The sequence below is a fragment of the Phocoena phocoena genome, chromosome 1, assembly GCF_963924675.1.
Source record: "Phocoena phocoena chromosome 1, mPhoPho1.1, whole genome shotgun sequence".
NCBI classification, from domain to species: domain Eukaryota; kingdom Metazoa; phylum Chordata; class Mammalia; order Artiodactyla; family Phocoenidae; genus Phocoena; species Phocoena phocoena.
In genome coordinates this window covers 66,108,124-66,131,617 of record NC_089219.1, presented here as the reverse complement: position 1 = coordinate 66,131,617, position 23,494 = coordinate 66,108,124, and the positions used below count along the sequence as shown (strand labels likewise).

General features: G+C 36.0%; 1 protein-coding gene across 1 annotated transcript in view; it reads right to left on the bottom strand.

The window, feature by feature from the left end:
- MSH4 (mutS homolog 4) overlaps window positions 1-23,494 on the bottom strand; it is a 96,713-nt gene that overhangs the window by 70,013 nt on the left and 3,206 nt on the right. The window contains exons 3-7 of the mRNA XM_065881894.1: window positions 17,448-17,608; window positions 16,042-16,152; window positions 12,881-12,996; window positions 11,812-11,985; window positions 6,790-6,962 (exon numbers count right to left, since the gene is read on the bottom strand). Of these exons, the coding sequence (XP_065737966.1) occupies window positions 6,790-6,962; window positions 11,812-11,985; window positions 12,881-12,996; window positions 16,042-16,152; window positions 17,448-17,608 (735 nt within the window). The remainder of the gene's footprint in view (window positions 1-6,789; window positions 6,963-11,811; window positions 11,986-12,880; window positions 12,997-16,041; window positions 16,153-17,447; window positions 17,609-23,494) is intronic.

The window sequence follows — 23,494 nt, the reverse complement described above, 5'->3', positions numbered from 1 at the left end:
AAGATTAGTTTAAAAGCATAGTTCAACCACTAACCATATAACCTTCCAAAAGTTACATAACTTCTCTGAACTTTAGTTGTTCTCATCTTTTAAATGTGGATAATAACATCTTCCTCCTAGGGTTGTAGTGAGGATTAAGTGCAATAACATGTGCATAGGGGTACCTTGCACATACCAGAGCTCAAAACTGTTATTTTATTCTTCTCAACTCATTTTCCAGCTTCAAGTACACTATAAAAGTATATGTATAGATAATTGGAATCTATCCCTTTTAAATGTCTCCAGGTTTTTTTTCTTTACCTTAAACTATAGTAACTATTTCTTAATGACTCATGGTTATTATCATCATTGTAATATGTGATCTCAAAAGTTTTTGTGTAAACGTATTGATACTTTCACAAAGTGGCCCCAAACTGTTATCCTTTAAAAAAAAGAACTAAATACAAAAATTTTATGTCACTTCTTTCTTGTTCAAATTTTTGATGTTCTTCAGTTTGCCTACCTCTAGAGCTGTGCCTCTTTCTAAATTACCACTTCTATGGTAATTATGTTAAAACTGTGGTTAAAAAATTAGAGTAAATAGGCTGAGTATACTATTATACTATTATATTATACTACCATGACATTTTATATGTGAGTCCACTAGTCAGACTCTCTTAAGCCCTCACATAGATTGGCCTTTCTCTTTTTCAGTCTCTTCCTTCTTCCTCTCCCCAAATCTACTGTAACAAACAAACAATGTTTCTAAAATAAGGATTTGACCATATATATTACTCTCTTGGTTTAGAATCATCACCTCCCTATTGATATCAGGATAAAATCCAAACTTCTTAGCATTATATAAAGGCTTTTCATAAACCAGCCTCAATTCTCATTTCCTGCCATTCCCCAAGGCTTCAAGTCATAAATAACTACTGGCCATGCCTTAAATACAGCAAGTTCTTTTATAACAATGTAAGTATAACTGCAGAAGCTTATGTTAACTCTATCTTTCTCAACTTCCCAGAAAAAGAAGTGTACCCTAGAAAGTAATGACTGCTCAGGATCACAGCAGCACCCATACCGGATCTTTATCCCAGCCACTGCATCCAAAACACATTTTTGTTACCCCTATGCACATCAACATACCTTGCTCAGGCATGTTCCCTTTGTCTTGAGTATCATTTCTAGAATTCTCCTGTTGTCAAAATCCTACTCATTCCCTTAAGACAGAGCTAAAATATTATCTCTGTGAATCCTGGATACTATATTTATCCCAGCTCCCTCCTCTATGTTTCCACAAAATATTAAATTATTACTGTGTTTTTCACACTGTATCATATTTATTTATTTAGAGTTCTGTGTCTCTAACATGAATGTAAGATCCCTGAGGACAAAAACTTATAACTTAATCTTCATGTTTTCATCCCTGTTGTAGAATGCCTACAAGAAAGTACGTACTGTACTTTTTATGAGGTTCACATTCTCATATTTTAATAAACTATAAAAATTACCCTTGTTCTGTATTCCTGCTCTCCTACTTTATTACATGTTAAGATAAATTATAAACTGTCAAGATAAAGAAAATATAGAAATATTTAACATTTGTAGATGCCAATTTAAAACTTTCTATTATAAGGAATTATAAAACTTAAAATATATGAAACTAAAGCTTCAAATAAAATCCAAGTTTTTCATTAAAATCTCATCATATTGAACATTATAATCTTTGGAACAACAGAATACAATTTTCAACATGTTTAATAATAAATCAATAGCTTAACAAATATGAACACCCATTATGTTCTAGACTCATATGGGAATCATCCAACAAAACATTCACTTACAATACTGTAAGATAAGTGCCATAACAAGATACTATAGACAACATATAGAAAAGATACCTAACATAGACTTGGGGAGTCAGAGAGGCTTCTAGAAGAAGTGACATCTAAACTAGGATGGTAAATTATGAACTGCAGTTGGCTAAAGAGTAGCTTGGGAGAAGAGGTTACAGAGAAGAAAGAGAAAAGATTCTAGACAAATATTACAGAGTACAAAAGCCAGAACATGATACACACTAAAACAGACACACAGATCAATGGAACAGAAATAAACCCATGCACATATGATCAATTAATCTATGACAAAGGAGGCAAGAATACACCATGGGGAAAAGACAGTCTCTTCAATAAATGGTGCTGGGAAAACTGGACAGCTACATGTAAAAGAATGAAATTAGAATATTTTCTCACACCATATACAAAAATAAACGCAAAATAGATTAAACACCTAAATGTAAGACCTGACACCATAGAACTCCTAGAAGATAGCATAGACAGAACACTCTTTGACATGAACGGTCAATATTTTTTTGGATCTGTTTTCTAAGGCAAAGGAAATAAAAATAAACAAATAAGACCTAATGAAACTTAAAAGCTTTTGCACAGCAAAGGAAACCACTGACAAAATGAAAAGACAGTCTACTGAATGGGAGAAAATATTTGCAAATGATATACTCGGGAAGGGGTTAATATCCAAAATATATAAACAGCTCAAATAATTCAATATCAAAAAAACAAATAATCCAATTAAAAAGTAGGCACAAGAACTGAATAGACATTTTTCCAAAGAAGACATACAGATGGCCAACAGGCACACGAAAAGATGCTCAACACTGCTAATCATCAGAGAAGCGCAAATCAAAACCATAATGAGATACCACCTGACACCTGTCAGAATGGCTATCATCAAAAAGACCACAAATAACAAATGTTGGCAAGGTTGTCAAGAAGAGGGAACCTTCATACACTGATGGTGGAAATGTAAATTGGTGCAGTCACTGTAGAAAACAATATGGAGGTTTCTCAAAAAACTAAAAATAGAACTACCATATGACTCAGCAATTCTACTCCTGGGTATATATCTGAAAAAAACAAAAACACTAATTTGAAAAGATGCATGCACCCCAATGTTCACAGCAGCATTACTGACAATTGCCAAGATATGGAAGCAACTTAAGTGTCCATCAACAGATGAGTGAATAAAGAAGATGTGGTATATGTGTGTGTACATATATATGGAATACTACTCAGCCATAAAAGAAGGATGAAATTTTGCCATTTGCGAAAACATGGATGGGTCCTGGAGGGTATTATGTTTAGTGAAATAAGTCAGGCAGAGAAAGACAAACACTTATACATGGAATCTAAAAAATAAAACAAACGAAAGAGTATAGCAAAACAGAAACAGACTCACAGATACAGAGAACCACCTAGTGGTTAACAATGGGGAGAGAGCAGGGAGGAGGGTCAAGAAAGGGGTAGGGGATTAAGCGGTACAAATTACTATGTATAAAATAAGTGGGCTACAAGGATATATTATACAGCATAAGGAATATAGTCATTATTTTGTAATAACTTTAAATGGAGTATAATCTATACAAATTTTGAATCATTATGTTGTACAACTGACGCTAATATTGTAAATCAACTATACCCCAATGGAAATAAATTAAATTAAAAAAATTTTAAAAGCCAGAACATGAGATAGGATATGTTCAAGTATCTAAAAGAAGTTCAATTATACTAGAAGGCAGAATGACAAGTGACGAGTAACAAGAGATGCTGTGGGAGATGATAAAGAAATAGCCATCCAGAAGAGTTTGGATTTTATCCTAAAAGTAATGAGAAGAGAATGAAGGATTTTATGCACGTGGATATGTGGTAGCCCCACAAAGATGTCCACATCTTAATCCCTGGAACCTTTGAATATGTTATCTGGTAAAGGGGACTTTGAAGATGGGATTAAGTTAAGCATCTTGAAATGGAGAGATTATTCTGGATTATTTGTTAGTCCCAAAGTAATCACAAGGGTCCTTATAAGAAGGAGGCAAGGAAATTCCCTGGCAGTCCAGTGGTTAGGGCTCTGTGCTCTCACAGCCAGGGGCCCAGGTTCCATCCCTGGTCAGGGAACTAAGATCCCACAAGCTGCGTGGCCAAAAAAGAAAAAAAAAAAAAGAGGGAGGTAGGAGGATCAGTCAAAGAGAGAAGATATAAGGACAAAAGCAGAGGTCAGAAAGTAGAGAAGAAACTATTCTGCTGGCTTTGAAGATGGAGGAAGGGCCATAAGCCAAGGAATGTAGATGGCCTCTAGGAACTGGAAAGGCAAGGAAACAGTTTTGCCCCTAGAGCCTCCAGAAGAAACGGTGGACCTGCTAACACATTGATTTTAGCCCAGCAAAACTGATTTCTGACTTCCAGAACTGTAAGATAATAAATTCATGTTGTTTTAAGCCACTAAATTTGTGGTACTTTGTTACATCAACAACAAGAAACTAATGAAGAGTAATATGCTCAGATTTATATTTTCAAAAGATCTCTCAGGCTCTCATATAGAGAAGAGACTGTAAAGAACAAGATTGGAGGAGGAAGCCAAACAGAAGGCTGCTGCAATAAATCAGATTATAGATAAATGGTACCCCAGGCTGGAGCAGCAGCATTGGGAACAGAAGCTAAACATGCAAGAGATATATGGAAAAGAGACTTTGCAAAATTTGATGATTAATTTCAGGGAAGGGAAGTGTCGAGAATGACTTCCAGGTATCTGGTTTGGTAAACAGCTTGGATGTAGAGCTATTCTCTGAAATCAGAAGGGATTGATTTAGAAGGGAAGATGGCACAGTTTGGACACATTAAATGTGAGGTGATTAAGGAACATCTAATAAATGCACAGTAGGCAATAAGATATATGGGGCTGAAGGTCTATAGAGATATCTGGACATGAGATGTAAATTTGGAAGTTACGAATACGTGAATGATAATTATAAGACCAAGATGGTGGGTAAATCATATAATAAGAATATACAGGGTAAAAAGACAACCCAGGACATACCTTTGAAGAGCCATAGCATTTAGGGAACGAGCAAAGGAAAACAAGCCTAAAAAGAAGACTCAGAAGTCATTCTCACTTCCATTTGAAAGAAAGGACTCTGGGGTTTTTACTGTGTTACCTGATCAATGACAGAGCTTTCTGAAGATATTCCAAGACAGTATACAGTCCTGTAGTCTATTTGGAAATAGTAAAGATAACATTACAAGGGAGATACCCCATTGGTTTTGACTGGATAGTCATAAACTCGTTAAAGAAATGAGTGACAGAGCTTAAAAAAAAGGAAACTCCAAAGAAATAGGAAGAAAACTAGGAACTGTATAATCACAGAAGCAAAGAAAGGCAGTAATTCAATAAGGAGAGATTTTTGGCAGCACCAAAGAAGCTGGATTTCAAATAGGAGAACTAATATGTGTCCATTAAATTTCAAAACAATGAGACTATGGGTGAACGTTTTAGGCTGGGTGCTCCAGAAGCAGAGGCTGAGATGAAGATTCATGTGCAAGTAATATATTAAGAATTTGCTTCCACGAGAAACCAATAAAGAAGACAAGAAGGACAGGAAAGAGAAAAAAAGCCAAACAAAAATATAATTTCAGGCAAACTCCTATGGAAGGTAACTTCAACCGATCCTGTAGAAGGCTTGTGGACTTTAAGTTACATTCGTGGTTTTTGCCAAAACAGTGTGAGACAGCTGGGCTTTCATACTCCCACAACATTCAATCATTTAAGGTCCACAAGGCACTTTTGGCACTCCGTGCCTGAGAGCAAAGCCCTCTAATAGCCTGAGGGCAGGCCTCTCAAGAGAGTCCAGGTATAGGCCATTAGAAGCAAAAGCACACATAGCAGGGAAAAGGGGCACAAAGAAAGATAAAAGAGACCCAAGAAGATCTGGACAGAGAACCAACAATATCTGCTATAGTGACCCTGACAAGAGCAGTCTCAGTGCAGGAGTGAGCACAGAAACAAGACTGATTAAGATGTAGTGATGAACAGAAGATAGTGTGTGCAGAAAATTTGTTTTTCAACAAGATGTTTAATGGAACAAGAGAGATAAGGTGCTGCTGTGAACAAGGCTGACCAGTTAAAAAGTGGCCTTTTTGTACCTTTCCCAAAGCCTCACAAAATACACAGGAATATATAGAAAAAAATGAATATATAAAACAACATTGGAAATGCAGAGTCACAGTCAGTATAATGTCAGAATTTTGAAGAAATTATACTAATTAAAAGGTATTTAGAATTGGACTTAGGAAAACCTAAAGGCTGTAAATGCCTTCTAGATTTTCAAGTACCACTTCCGTTTAGACCTCCAGAGCAACATGAGGGGAGGTTGGGGAAGTGAGGTTATGGAAGACAGATCAAGTTGCTAGAAACCAGGAATTGGACTCGGATCAGTGCATATAAACTGCCCCTCCACCTACAGATTTAAAAAGAAAATTGCACTGCCATGCCAGTGAACAGATGCCAAGGGCAATTCTCTTACCTCATGTTATGAGTTGGATTGTATCCCCCAAAAAGAAACTTTGAAATTCTAAACCCTAGTATCTGAATGTGATATTACTTGGAAATTGGACCTTTGCTGATGTCATCAAGTTAAGATAAGGTCATTAGGATGAGCCTTAATCCAACAGGACTGGTATCTTTTCAAGAAGACAATGTATTTTGTTAAAAAATTTGTATTTGGGCTTCCCTGGTGGCGCAGTGGTTGGGAGTCCACCTGCGGATGCAGGGGACAAGGGTTCGTGCCCCAGTCTGGGAGGATTCCACATGCCGCGGAGCGGCTGGGCCTGTGAGCCATGTCTGCTGAGCCTGCGTGTCCGGAGCCTGTGCTCCGCAACAGGAGAGGCCACAACAGTGAGAGGCCCGCGTACCGCAAAAAAAAAATTGTATTTGTAAAAGTAGATGATATTCATTTACCTGACTGAAGTCCAAAAAAGAGTTCCTCATCTTGAAGCAGTTCTTGAACACAATCTAACCTCATGTTAATGGTTTCAACATCAATTAGAGGTTCTAATATATTAGAACGAAGTCTTCTACTTCCTCCAGGAGTCTTAGTGTAATTTAGAACACCAAAGAGTGTGTGATTGCTCCTTTAAAAACACAAGTTAGGAAAATTTCATTAAGTATACTAAGGAAAATCCAATAAAACTGTAATTTAACTTTTAAAATAATCCTATAATCTACGGTAGTGATTCTCAAACTTTTAATATGCATACAAATCACATGAGGATTCTGATTCAGTAGGTCTGGGATGAGGCTTGAGAATCTACGTTTCAAATACACTCTCAGGTATGCTGTCAGTCAGTGAAGCACACTTTAATTAACAAGATCGACAGAATCTTCCTGCATTTAGTTCATGGCTTTTTTCATAGATCAGTTAACAATACTCAGACTAATATAAAATATTCTAGTCCATGGCATTCCATCAATAATAGCAAGATATCAACAACACATCCTTAAGGGGAGAACTTTTACACTGATAAAATGAGTAATATAATCACTCTGTTCTAACTTAAGAAGTTAGAGAATTATAAGTAAAAGAGAAAGAAAGAAAATATCAGGTACAGAAACTGTTAAAAACAAACAAACAAACAAACAAACAGAACTGTACAGAGAATGACCAGGAGGGTTGATTTAGTTAGGCTGGTTGAGAAAGACCTGTATGTATATTCAGCAGTTGAGTTAAGAAGGCATCCAGGCCAAGATGATGATGAGATGGGAATACTGATGACAATTGATGGTGAGTATAGCTAACATATAGTGAACACAAAGTATGTGCCAGGCCTTATTCTAAGCACTTTACATATATTGACTTACTTAATTCTAACAATGATGGTATGAGATAGATGCTATTATTAACATTTTACAAGGGAAGAAACTGAAACACAAAGAAATTAAGTAACTTGCCCAAGGTTTCCAAATAAGTGAACAAGGAAAGAGTTACTGTTTAAAAGGGCAAAACAGAACAGCAATTTAAGCCCAGGTAGTCTTTCTGGCTCCAGAACCAGAAAGAAGACCAAAGTTGGTGGAGCACTGCAAGTGAGGATAAGAATTAAGGGAGATGAATGAAGAAGTTGAAAGAGACCAGAACACATAAGTCCTTGTAGGCCACGGTAAAGAGTCTGAATTATATTCTAAATATAATAGGAGCTCTGGAAGATTTTAAGCAGGAAAGTTCTAAGATCTAATTTCTGGTTTAAAAGGATCACACTCTGGCCACTAGGTTGAGAATAGACTAACTGTAGGAGGGGAAGAAAGCAGAGAGACGAGTTAGGGGCTATTACACTATACAGCAGTCTAGGCGAAAATGATGGAGGTATGGGTTAGGGTTGTAGCACCGGAAATGCTAAGAAGTGATCCAGAATATGTATGTACTCTAAAGGTTGAGTCAGGAGGATTTACTGACATACTGAATCTGGGTTAAGAGAGGAAAGGAAATAAAAATGACTCAAGTAATCAGACTGCCAAATTTTTGGTATATCAATTTAAACAAATTTTTAGGGAACTATTCAAATCAAGTCCTGGCTGGGAGTGGGGGTCATCATAGGTAAGTCACAGGCACAATTTTGAGAACTTGTCTTCTGCAGGAACAAAGGAGGTGGGGAGCATACCTAAATCTGCCATTTGCTATAGAAATCAATGGGTGAAACAGTACGCTGAACAAGTAACAAATCCATAGAAGCATTAGAGCTATTCAGACAGTTCAGTAGATAGCATGCCCATCTTTTAACCTAATATTCTTTGGTTCAAGTCTGTGAAAAGACCTCAATTTCTTCTTTCAACTATAATATGAACTCTTGGAGATCAAATATCCTATCATTTAATATATAGCAGGAACTCAAGCAATGTTTGACAATGATAATGGTAAACAATGATTAACTATGAAATGTGACAAAGTAAAACTGAGTACAAAACCTTCTGTAATAATTACCAGCCTTGGTTATTGACTGTCTACGTTACCCCATGTTGTTTTAATTTATAAAGTCAATGACAGAGTACTTTATCCAGATATTATTTTATCCCTTTTTTCCTAGCAATAGAAAAAATATTATTTATTCACTAAGCTGAAAAGGAATAATTACAATTAATTATAAACTCCTTTAAAACGTTATAATTTTAGACCATCATTATTCAGTGGAACTACAAAGGTGTTGAGGTCACTACACTGACAATGACAAATAGTATACACAGTACTATTCTTACCTTTACTAAAAGTAGTGCCAACAGTACCTAGATAGATCTAAACTGTTCTTGATGATTAAAGTAAATAATTTAAAAAATTAGATATTATAGGTTTCTAAGTTTGTAACTGTAAATAATGTCTGGAGATTTCACATAATTAAAAGTGAAGCCAAGATAAGAGCACACAAAGTGAGAGAAATACTTAAACACTATGGCTCTGAAATTGGCAGTGAGCACCTTAAGGTTTCAATTGTATAAAGTACTCTTTATTCTGTTCAGTACTCTTAATACTAAAATTTATTATTATTTTAAGTTTATCCGTTTCATTGATATCCAAAGTTATATTTAAGTACTGAAAGCTGAGATTTTACTCCAAGCTTACTTACTCCCAACTTGTACTTTACCAAAGTAAATAGCTTATGGTTTCCTTGCACATACCATATTGCTATATTGAAAATCATGCTTTCAAGACTTTGTTATTCACTGTCTTACTATCTTTTCTACTTCTTAATCTGGATAACTTCTTTTTTTAAAAATTATTTATTTATTTTTGGCTGCATTGGGTCTTCGTTGCTGCGTGGGGGCTTTTCTCTAGTTGCGGAAAGCGGGGGCTACTCTTCGTTGTGGTGCACGGGCTTCTCGTTGCAGTGGCTTCTCTTGTTGTGGAGCATGGGCTCTAGGAATGTGGGCTTCAGTAGTTGTGGCTCGTGAGCTTTAGAGCACTGGCTCAGTAGTTGTGGCGCACGGGCTTAGTTGCTCCACAGCATGTGGGATCTTCCCGGGCCAGCGCTCGAACCTGTGTCCCCTGCATTGGCAGGTGGATTCTTAACCACTGCGCCACCAGGGAAGCCCATGGATAACTTCTATTTATACTTCAAATCTCATATCAGGGAAAAAAAACCCTCATGTCAGGTATTATCTTCTCTAGAAAGCCTTTTCTAATTACTTCCCTTTTACTCCTTAACTAAGCCCAGTTAACTTTCTTTCTCTGCTATGATCCCATCATTTTTTTATGCAAACTTTCATATCACTATACAGTTGTCCCTTGGTACCTGTAGGGGATTGATTCTAAGACCTCTAGCGGATACCAAAATCCGAGGATGCTTAAGTCCCTTATATAAAGTGGCCTACTACAGTGGGCCCTCCATATCCACAGGTTCCATATCTGTGGTTTCAACCAACTGTGGGTCGCTAGGCTACGGAGGGCCTGATGTACTTAGTACATGTTAATGATACTATGATACTATGCATCTCCTCCTTTAGACTGTAATTCCTCAAGGAGAAAAACCATTACTCACTAATTCTTTATACCAAATTTAACTCATATTAAACTATATAGGTTTATGCCTACTATAAGCACCACCAAAGGTTGATTACATTATCTTCTAATAACATTTTGATTCTAGTTTAGGTATCCCAACCACTATGAAATCTTATAAACACTGTGTGTTTGTGTGTGTGTGTGCACACACATGGGCAATCTCCCATTCTCGCTCTTATTCATGCTTACCATAAATATTCCTCTAAAGCTAACAGTAAACCAATAAAACGAGCAATCTAGTTATACACAAAGACCAAGTTGATTCAACTATTTTCACCTTCTCAAATGATTATGTAGTCCCTTGAATTTCCTGTATTTAATGCTTTTAAAACTTGTTATTTTAACTTTGTAGTATTCTGCACACAACTTTTTTTATTATGGTAAAACATAAAACACAAACTTTAGCACTTTAACCATATTAAGCACACAAGTCAGTGTCATTAGGTATACTTGCAATATTGTGCAACCATTACCACCATTCATTTCTCATCATCCCAAACAGAAACTCTGAATCCATTAAACAATAACTCTCCCATTCCCCACTTCCCCCAGCCCTGGAAACCTGTCTACTTTCTGTCTCTATAAATTTGCCTATTCTAGGTACTTCATATAAATGGAATCATAAAATATTCTTCCTTTTGTGTCTGGCATATTTCACTTAACATGATGTTTTCAAGGTTCATACATCTCGTGGCATGTATCAGAATTTCATTCCTTTTTAAGGCCGAATGATATTCCACTGTATGTATACACCTTATCTGTAGACATCTTATTTTATCAGTCACTCATTGATGGTTTGTTTCCACATTTTGGCTACTATGAATAATGCTGCTATGAATATTTGTGTGCAAGTATCTGTTTGAGTCCCCATTCTCAATTCTTTCAGGTATATACCAAGAAGTAGAATGTCTGGATCATATGGTAATGTTATGTTTAACTTTTTGAGGAACCACCATGTGATTTTCCAAAGTGAATGCACCATTGTACATTCCCACCATAAATGAATTAGGATCCTAATTTCTCCATAGACTCACCAACAATTATTTTCCATTTACTTAATAATAACCATCCTAATGGGTGTGAAGTGGTAATTGTGGTTTTGATTTGCATTTCCCTAATGACTAGTGACGTTGAGCAACTTCTTAAGTGCTTATTGAACCTCTGTATATCTTCTTTGGAGAAATGTCTGTTCAAGTCTTCTACCTAGTTTTGAAATGGGTTGTTACTTTTTTTTTCTTGTTTAGTACAAATATATTTTTAAAACCTGATTTTGGTGAAACATCTGAGCAGCTTACCAACAATGGTGTAAGGGTTAAAAATATGTTTATTCAATATTTCTCCATCAAACGATTTAAAGAAATGTAAAGTAACTATTCATAGAAAAATATGACATAATATACTGATACATTTTCTAAGAAAAAAATAGATGATCTTACCTAGAGTCTTGATTATTAATTATTAATTCGAGGTTTTGGGTTGATGATGAATCTATCATAGCTGTCTGTTCACTACCCTGGAAACAAATCTTCAGCGATTTTGGTGCGTAAACTGAATTTTGAATAAATTCAACATATTTTAATAAAGCTGCAACAGCTGCAAGGCAGTAATACCTGTAAAGTGACCGAAGATACATCACTATAAATCTTTGGAATAAAAAAAAGTATTGCTATAAAAGAAAACATTTATTTCACTTTAATATTAGCAAAATTATAAATATTTGCATAGCATTGCTTAAAATCAAAGGGAAAAAGCACACCAAGTGTTCCTGATTTTTGATAACTAGTTAAATTACCTCTAAAACATAAAAGTTGATAAAAAGAGACAATTTTCTAAAGTCTGAGACTTAAGGGATATTAGACTCCCAATAGGTCACATGTTAGAAGTCAACATTCAATGGTAATTTGTGTCAATTTTTGATGTACCATTCTAAGTACACATTCAAATAATGTTGAAAAAGTCTGAGAGTTGTAAAGGTACAGTCAGGAGGTCCCAATGTATAGGAAAGCATGTTTTGATCTCCGTGACAGTAGTTGTCATGATTAACTGAGCGAACAAGTTGTCCAACCTGGATCAAAGTAAGTATCTGTTCAGCATGTTATAAGAAATATCCATTCCAAAAATATCATTCCCTGTCTCATTCGGAAGGAGTAAAGGTATGAAGTAACAGGAACACAGCTTTAACTGTGTTTCATTTCTGTACCCTCACATTTCTAGTTTGCAGTAGCTACTTGAGCTTTTCAATTCAAAGTAAAGTGAGCAGGAACCATTAAGGCAGTAGATTATGACTAATTTGGAGAAATTCCATAAAAGTTTAGTTAGCAAGATACGCCTTGTATATAAATTTTAGTTAACTATTTTACTATTTCAATAATTACTGAGTGTGTTTTATAAGCCAGGCACTTTTCTAAGTGGTAGGGAATATAGCAAAGAATAAAACACACAAAAGACCTTTCCGTCCTGGAATACAGACCAGAGATTTACTACTTGCCCTAAATTTTAACTTACTTGGATTGAACCTCCATTAGGACAGTGTTGAATTCTGTTATGCATAATTGTTCAATGTACTCTAATCCTTTTGTTTCATTGAAGTATTTCCTTTGGATAGTAGTGAAATTAACGTTCTGAAAAGAATTTTTAATTTCAAAATAAATTTTAAGTTTCATGCACTTGCCCAAAGCTGCTTTCTTAAATACATGCTCATACATGGGTAGATGACTTAAATATTGAATAAAGTTTATTTTTCATTATTTATTGTTTTCTAGAGTTAAATAAGAAGTTTTCTTAGTTATTTACAAAAAGAATGATGGTCTGTCTTGCTAAGTGAATTATAGCAGTCTGTAGCTCTTATTAAGCCATATTTACATGAAATTTAAGTAAATAAAAAATAAACATGAGAGTCTCTGACTCCTATTAATTTTATTCTACAGCAACAACAGCAACAAAGGTTTTATATTCAGCCTCATATACACTATCATAATTTAGAGAGGGTAAATCTTTGTAATACACTAGCTGGGGAAGCCAAAAATACCAATTCCAGCTATCAAATCTATGAAATGCTATCTACATAAGGTGAATTTAATTTATAGAATAAAGAAAAGCAGATAATGGAACTTTTTTTAAAAGAGAAAAAAAAATGCATGCAGCTGCAGAGTACAAGGTCTGCCTACTTTGAATAAAAGTAATAGGTAAGAAAGGTATTAATAATATAATAACAATGGACTGTGAAAGAGCTGCAAGGCTGCAAAAAAAAGTCATAATCAGGTAGGGAATTTGTTATGTGCCAAGATTGTTTGAAGAGTTATCTCATTCAATCTTCCCAATAACCCTATGATGTAAGTTTTGTATCAATATTAAGTACAATCTTCCTCTAAGTCAAATTCTGAGAAGTCAAGCAACTTTTCTAATATACAATTGATATGTTCCAGAGCTGAGACTTGAATTTGGATTTCTTTGACTAAAAAGTCCATGTTCCTTACATTTCATATTGCTTCTTATTTAATTGAGGTCTTTTTATGGTAAGTGTGATGATAATGATAACAATAACATTGATTTTCCCCCCTGTTTATAATGCTTTTATATCAAATATTTCTATGGCTCTCTCTCTCACTCCTATCAGGACTTTGCCCAAATGTAACCTCATCAGTGAGACCATTTCTGATTACCTTATATAAAATATCAATTCTCTAGGAGGTAGATACTATTATTGTCCCTATTTTACTGACGAATAAAAACTGAAGCTTAGAGAGGTTAACTTAATTTGCACACAGTCATTTAGAATCAGGATTTGAGACCACAACAGTATAGCTCCTCTATTCTTTTTCTTTTTTTAATTTATTTATTTATGTATTTATTTATTTTGGGCTGCGCTGGGTCTTCGTTGCCGCCCACGTGCTTCCCCTAGTTGTGGCGAGCGGGGGCTACTCTTCGTTGTGGTGCGCTGGCTTCTCATTGCGGTGGATTCTCTTACTGTGGAGCACGGGCAGTAGGCACACGGGCTTCAGTAGTTATGGCACGCGGCCTCAGCAGTTTCGACGTGCAGGCTCTAGAGCGCAGGTTCAGTAGTTGTGGGGCACGGGCTTAGCTGCTCCGTGGCATGTGGGATGTTCCCAGACCAGGGCTCAAACCTGTGTCTCCTGCACTGGCAGGCGGATTCTTAACCACTGCGCCACCAGGGAAGTCCCTGGCTCCTTTACTCTTAAGCACTATGCTACATTGCCTTACATCTCAAGCGTAGTAAATGTAGGTTGTTTTCGCCTTTGGAGGATTCATCTATCCCACATTCTATGTTGGTCTGTCCATGTAGGACTGTCAATTACAGTACTCTGTGCCCCACAGCAAAAAGCAAATGACCTGGGATTAATCAATCATAGTGCTTTTACCCCCAGAAACAGTGATTAATCTAACATGTGGGAACACGAACAAAGCAGGAACAGTCGGGGTCCTTCTCTTGAATTCATATGTGGACACTGGAAGGAAGAAGTTAGTTTTTACTCTCAGTTGACTAAGCTGAGTTGACATCAGCCTGGAGCCATGAGCAATCATTTTATTAAACCTCATAGAAAGATGGCAGTAGAGATGAGAGTAAGGATAGGATCTATCCAACCATTTGGCTTCCCAGTTACATAAGCCAACAAATTTACTTTTTCACTTAAGCTACTTTAAGTTGAATTTCTGTTATTCACAACCAAAGGACTTAGAATGCTTAATCAGTACAAAATAATGAAGGTATATGGAAAGGTATACATAAATAAGGGTGATGAAAAGAAGTCTAAAGTCATGAATGAAAGAGATAAAGAGTCCTGTCTAATAGAGACAGTAGGTTTACAATAGGAACCATTTCTGGCAATGAGTCAAAGACAGCTGAGCTACATTGGATCTCTAAGAGCACAAGAAATCTTATATGACTGTAGATGCTGAATATATTAAGAACTATAAAGAACTCATTGGACCATAATCTCAACTTGGTTTCAAATGGTTAAAGATTAAGTCTACAATGAAATATAATATTCTGAAAATAATTTGCACTTCTCAAGAACTATTCTAACTGCAATGCTGCCTACTTGGTTCAGAACCACAGCCTCCATTCCACAAAGCAGGGAGATGTGCTAAAGGGAAGAAATAAACCAGATGGTAGACAGGCCCTTACTGAGAGGGAGAGCGTTGGCTGGATAAGGTTCCAGAGCACTTCCCTGTCACAGTCCCACAGACGGTGAGACAGTATGTGTTGCCAGGGGAAGCTGTAACAATTCTATAATATAAATCAAATTCTCCAAAAGAAAAAGTACTTGCTGATAGTTGCTATCCCCTAGAAGAATAAGAACTTCACTTTCAACCAGTCTGGCAGCACAATAACTACTTTCCAGGAAGCTATACCTAAGGAAATCCATGCTTTCTCTAAGTGTCTGCTTCCTGTATACTCTGGGAAACCTCCTTATTACCTAAAAGATTTTTCCTTTTTTGCAAAGTATATCAAGGGTACCAAATCAAATAAGTGAATTCCTTGTCATTTTTATTATATGTATTAATAGTCCCTAAGCTTAGGATTTGTACTTAGTGAGTACTTTAGGGTAAAGATACCCAAATTATTGTTCTTTAGGATGATATTATAAAATGGATTTTAAATAAGACAATCTTGAATGTTACTACTGAGAATAAAAATCACTTACCTTGAAATTTTCTGTGATGAGAGTAAACAACTTGGTTGACTTCCCCACAACACAAGCAGTATTTGACATTATTATTTCCAAAGGTGATAAAATTTTGAGTTTAGTGATCACCTAAAATTGTTTGAATAATTTCTTAAATGTAAGCTTAGGATTCTCTAAAACCAAAAAAGTTTCGTATTTTTCTGAGAGATAAAATTAAGTCAGAGACATACAAAATCACAACTGGTCTAATTATATGTTTCAATTAAATATACTTCTAATGGTAATATGTCAAACATACATCCTATAAAATTATCAATACAAAATATTATCATAAGCATAGGCTATATTTTACTCACAATAGTTTGTATCAGCTCTAAGCCCCCAAATAATTTGAACATATCAAATATGTATTCCTAAAAGAAATTTTTTTAAATAAATTCATCTACTCGGTATTTTATTCATCTCCATGAAAAACATAAACATTCAATAGTGTAACTATGGTGATTCAATCAATATGGCCACATGGGTACAGCTTAGAAGTTGAAAAGTACAGAAACACAGATGAGAAACATCTGCTTTATGACTGATGCTTTTCACAGTCTAAGATGCATTTCTTAGAACTATTCTAGACACAGAAATACTTTATCAATATACTGAACATTCCCATTTTTTAAAAAAACTTTTATCCTATTCTTTTTAAATTGCACAGAAATGTGAAATACCCAGATATGCAGTACTAATATCATTTAGATTGTTAGGTATATTAAAAAATTAATTATTAGGTAGGGAAAGGAAGTCTACATACTGGGAAACATAAAGGGGAATTAGGGAAAAAATAAAGAATAAAACATTAAAAATAACATAGCATTTAATATGTTTTAATAATAGTAATGGGGTCAAATAACTTTTTTGAATTAGGAGTAGAGTACCTCTACCTGATAAGTTACACAAATTCCCATAACAACAGGCCAGTGGCCCAAGTTAATGATGAGTGATAGGAAGTGAAGGCAAGAAGTTGAGAGACTTAAATTATGACTGGTCTAAGACACCAGTTTCCCTTATCTCTGGAAAATAAAATTCAAATACAGTTCAGTGGAAACAACCCTCTGGAGATAGCATTATTACATATGTTATCTTTGGAATGAGTCCAAGATTTATTAATTTGAAGCTATTAATTTTAGAAACTAATATTAATAGTAATTTGGAATATTTAAGTAACACCAAAATATGTTATTTTAGAACAAAATAATATTAAAAAATTAAAATCAGATGTAAAACTTTATTGTTATTCAGAGTAACCTACATTGGTGCAATAATGAATAACCATTATTCTACCAAAAAGTAAACCAATTAGGAAAGCACTGACTTGAAAATCTGCAAAGTGCCCTCTAGATGAACCATTTTCTAGGAGTATAAATACTTACCTTTGCATATGTTGTGTTGTCTGCAAACTGAGATAATATAATTTGTGGGCTTTTTAAATCAATACTTGCCATTCCTATTTCACCTCTGGCAAGTCCTCTCCCTTCTACAACAGCTACAATAACTGATGGAGAGTGTGCAGAAACTGCAGATGAGGATGTAGCTATTAAAAAAAATGTTTAAAGAAAATGTATAAACATTAACAATACTTTCTAGTTCTTTCTCATAAAATCTCAAAGCACCAAGTCTAGGACACAGCTATTACTAACCAAGAAAAAAAATCTCGTTTTGCTCATCAAAATATATCTTTCCATATATCCAGACCAAATAAAAATGTTAATTCTCTATTTTGCCAAAACTTAACTTCACATTTAGAAATAATAAACTTATACATTGTCTTATTTTGCATTTTATTGGAATGGAATGAAGTCATAAAGAAACACTAAATTTGCGATCAGAAAACATATTATTTATCTTACCTTGTCATTTGAGAGCTATATGAATTTGGGCAAATTATTTCATAATAAATAATCATATATCACAAAATATAATATTAATACCTGCCCTACCTAACTCAAGAGGTAGCTGAAACGCTCAAATGGGATAATAATATATATCAATGCATTTTATAAAGTATAAAACATTATATGACTATAAACTCCATTTATGAGATATCTGTGTAATGCTGGATATTTTATTAATGTGCCAAGAATGTTCCAAGTTCTTTACTTGAATTAACTTTACTTCTCATGATTCTATCAACAGACATCATTATTTTCTCCATTTGCTTTTCAGGAGACTGAAGCATGAATGGAACTGGTAGAACTTGTATACAGGCAGCCTGGTTCCAGACCTGGTGCTCTTAACCACTACATATATTAGTGATTTTGAGATCTATGCCTGACAAACCATAAATATTCAGGTAAGTAGTTTAACCTTTCTAAATTTACCATTTCTTTATCTGTAAAGTGGAAATACCAAACCTTTTTAATAAAGTTGTTATATAAGAATTAAACATAATATAGAAAGGTTTTATAAAGTATTTGAAATTATAAGGCATTATTCATGGATAACAAAAAGACTACTAAACATACCTAAAATTTTATTTTCAAAGAAGCAAAATTGTCTTTTATCCCCTTTGCAACCTTTCAATATACCTTTTCTCCCCTCCTCACCCTCCCTAACCTAGAATCCTTTTTTGTTTTCTATTCTGTTATAACACCTACAAAATTATTTTTACATTTATGCTATCTTAGTCAGTAGTCAACTTAAGAGTTCATTTAAAAATCTATTGTGTCTAGATCTCAGAACCTTTTTTGCCATTAAAGCCTTGTTATACATGGTGATTGAGTTTATATTAGATCTATAGAAGTCAATTTAAGTTCTGCAATTGAATATGACCTTCCCATTCTTAACTGGAAACTTAATATCAAGTTTCAGTACTTGGAAATTCAGTACACACAGAAGACATCTCCCTTAAACTTTAAAAGAACATATACGCTGTTATCCCTCTGTTATAAGTAATACTAAAATAAGCATCATAGTACATAAAGCTTTTTTCTGGGTCTCTTATTATTTCCCTAAATTGGCTCCTTATAAGTCAAATTACTGAAAAAAGGAAAACCATCACTTTTAAAGGATCTCACATATATTGCCACATTTCTTTTCAGGATTGTACCAACTTTTAATTCCATCATTAGTATATGAGAAAAACCAATCTTACTGAATACTTACCATTACTAACTTCTGCAATGTATTATTATTGTTGTTATTATTATTATTAGCTAGTTTAATGGACTGGTGCTTTAAATGTGTATTTTTTTTAATTACTATCAAAATTGAACTTCACTTAATATATCCATTTGTTTTCTATATTTTGAGATGTTTACATCCTTTTTGCACAATTTTTACTAGGTCTTAATGTTTTTCAACCTGTTTCTTTGAGAATCTTGTAAATCAATGACAACAACTTATAGTTGCTACCAATCTTGCTATTTTTGATGTCACAAAGATTTTTGTTTTTGTATAGAAAGTCTTTTCCTTTATAATTTCTTCCATTACTTTTCTGCTACGAAACTCCTACTTCATTGAGACATTTGATATTCACTACTATTTTCTTCTAACTTTTTGAGTTGTTTAGTTCATTTTGATCTCTCATTTGGGCAGAACTTTGAGCAGTACATTTGGTTCTCCACCTTGTCTGGCTTGTCTGGAATGAAAGATAACCAGAAGTACAGACTTAGACTCATTCATAAGCAGTTGCTAATGGTTTAGCTGAATGGTCAGGGACTTGGAAGGAACGGAACTGGAAGACAGTGACAAGGAAAGTTGGGGAAGAGGTATGTGGATGGATCTCTTAGAACGGGCATAGACTTTGAAAATATTTGTCTCATGTGAATGCTCACCAAAGGGCATCCACTGTAAAGGAGACTCTTGATAACAGTGGACAAAATGATACACCCTATGATGTCAATTAGCCTCTTTTCCCAGCCACCAGTGTTTCCTTAATAGACCCATGAACAAATCGGCCATGGTGGCATGGTGGCCATGGTGGCAAGAATGGAAACTATGCATCAGCTCAACAACGTGAACTTCCTCTTACGAAGGCTGACCTGGTTAACCCCTCTGCTGGCCAGCAGCAGAGATCAACATAAATGCCCCATACAGTACCATTCCCCAGAGGAACAACATACCACCTGATGGTAGGTTGATTACACTGCATTTCTTCCATCAAGGAGGGAGCAGATATTTGTCCCCACTGGAAAAAACACATATTTTAGATGCAGATTTGCCTTCCTTGCCCACAGTGCCTCTGCCAGCATCACAATCTATGAACTTACAGAGTGCCTTATCCACCATCATGGCATTTCACACAGTATTGCATCTGATCAAGGAACTCACTTCACAGCAAAAGAAAAAAATGCATCAATGGACTCTGGCCCATTGAAACAACTGGTTTTACCACATACCCCATCACATAGAAATGCCTGGCTTAGCTGAAAGGCAGAATGACTTACTGAAGACTTAATGCCAATTGGAAGACAATATCCTAAAAGAATGGGGCTCTGTCTTACAGGATGCAGTTTATACTTTGAATCACAGATGCTGTATTCCTCATAACCAGAATACACAGGTCCAAGAAACAAGAGGAGGAAATAGGAGTGACTATTCTCACTTCACTATTATCCTGATCAACCCACCCAAAGAATATTTGCTTCCCATTCTGGCAACTTTGAGCTCTGCTGATTTGGAGATCTTGGTCTCCACAAGGTTATTTGTTCCACCAAGTGACACAGCAATGATTCCACTGAATTGGAAGATGAGACTGCCAACTGTCCATTTTAGGCTCCTTATTTATGCTACTGAACCAATAGGCAAAAAAAGGGGGGGAGGGGGTATCTATGGATGGGGTGGTTGCTCCTAACTGCCAAGGGGATATCATGTCGCTATACACAATGGAGGCAAAGTGGACTATATATGGAGCTCAGGGGGTTCTCTAAGGCAGCGGTCCCCAACCTCTTTTGGCACTGGGGACTGGTTTCGTGGAAGACAATTTTTCCATGGATGGGGGAGGGGGTAGGTTCAGGCGGTAATGCAAGCGATGGGGAGTGATGGGGTGCGGCTGTAAATATATGTAAAGCTTCGCTTGCTCACCCGCCACTCACCTCCTGCTGTGCGGCCCAGTTCCTAACAGGCCATGGACAGGTACTGGTCCACGACCCGGGAGTTGGGAACCCCTGCTCTAAGGCACCCCTTAGTATTTCCAATAGTAAATGTTAATGGAAAACTACAGCAACCAATAAGAGGCAGAATGACCAAGGACTCAGACCCTTCAGGAATGAAGGTCTGGATCATTCCACCCGTATTGCTGCAGGTAAGGGAAATATAGAATGGGTAGTGGAAGGAAGCCATAGATATCAGCTATAACCTCGTGACCAATTACAGAAATACAAACTGCAGGGCTTCCCTGGTGGTGCAGTGGTTGAGAGTCCGCCTGCCAATGCGGGGGACACGGGTTCGTGCCCCAGTCCAGGAAGATCCCACGTGCCGTGGAGCGGCTGGGCCCGTGAGCCATGGCCGCTGAGCCTGCGCGTCCAGGGCCTGTGCTCCGCAGCGGGAGAGGCCACAACGGTGAGGGGCCCATGTACCCGCCACCGCAAAAAAAAAAAAAATACAAACTGCAGTAGCTTTGGATATTTTCTCTATGCTTTGTTATATGCATGTTTATTTGTATAAACTAACCATTTTTCTCTTTTCACTTTTAAAAATTTAAACACAAGTTATTGGAGGTTAACTTTACAACTTAGTCTTTAAGTAACACAATATTCAGTGGGACCACGAATGAATTTGAGATAATTAATATGCGATGACTGTTGGGACTATGAATCTTCTCATTTTGGGAAAGAGTGAGAACCCCCTCACTTGTAAGTACAGATGTATACATCCTGTTAGGTAGAAACACAGAGTTATTTTGTTGTTGTAAAGGAATCCAAATGTGTGTAGAATGACATATATGGACATTGAATAGCCAAAGGAGTTATGCCAGTTATCAATTTATTGTCACTCGGCTCCAAATTCACACTTCAATGTAAGCTCTGCAACAGTGGACAGAATTGCTGTATATTTCTCCTTTAAAGTGTGCATAATGTATACTCCAATAAAGATGTTTAAAAGAAAAGTGTGCATAATGTTAAGTTTTCTCAATTGAGGGCACTGGAGGGACCTTGCATGATGAAGGGCTCTCTGGCAGTTTCCACTGGGTCAGCAGTGTAGGTATGAGGACATCTGGTGGTGATGTGCCCAGCTACATACCCAGAATGTGCTGTCCTCTGGCAATCACACAGCCGCAGCATGGCACGGTAACAATCATCTTACAGCCCTCTCAACAGAGATATCCTGCGTTCCAGGCCTCCTGCCCATACTAATTCCTTCAGCTCTTTCACTCTCTATTCAGTCTGTCTCCCATAGTCCTCTTGATGCCACCACTCCTCCTAACAGGGAGACTGTGCGCTCCAGGCCTCCAACCCACACCAGAGCCCACTCCCATTGCACAGCCATGTTCTAGCCACCAGCTATAGTTCACCCACCCTGCCCGCTTCCTGTTTGCCTGGCCTGGCAAATCTGCGGTCACTACTGAAATTGCCATTCAGTATTCACCTTCTCCAAAGAGGTCAGTACCCCAGCGTTGGAAATGGGACCCAAAAGGGGGCCACTTCCAAGTAGGACCTCTGAGGAGTCCCCTTAGCCCTAGGGTGCCTCACAGAGTTTCCTTATATACTATAGTTACTCTTTTATGAGTTTAATAATTCTTCATATTAAATCTTCCCTGTTTAAATTATTGTATGGTTCTACTTCAGATTGTATCTTCACTGCTACAGTCTCTGTCTTCATGGAGTTTATAGTCCAGCAAAAAAGATGGACAACTTAAAAAAGATAATCAACCTCATTTATAACCAGGAAAATGCAAATTCATACTATAGTTAGGTAGTATTTTACAACTGCTAGACTGGTAAATATTAAGGAGTTTGACAGCACCAAATACTGGATAGGATACGGATCAACAAGAACGCTCATATATTGCTAGTAAGAGTGTATGTTGGTAGAACCACTCAGAAAAACAAGTTTTCATTATTTTGCAAATGTATACATTCATATATCTTTGAACCAAGAGATGTTTATACATGTAGACCTATTTCACCCATTTTCCCCTCAAGAAAATCTACATTTAGATAAATTCTAAAATTTAAGTATTAAAAAATCATTCAATAGTATTATCAGGATCAACTTTTAGATTTAAGCAAACGTATAGAAGGAAGGGCTTTCTTTCTTGTGCTTTTTTTGTCAGAATGATAAAATAATGTAGACCTGCATTTTTTAACAAACAATATCACAAACTATGTAGACTTATTAATCCAGCTTCAAATTGTAGATATGGCTAAATTGATGTATTTATCATTCAGTCTTCCATATTAGTTACAAGTAACTTCATATTAACTTAACTACTCTAATATATAATTTTTAAAAGTTTCAAAAGATCAATTAGGCCAAT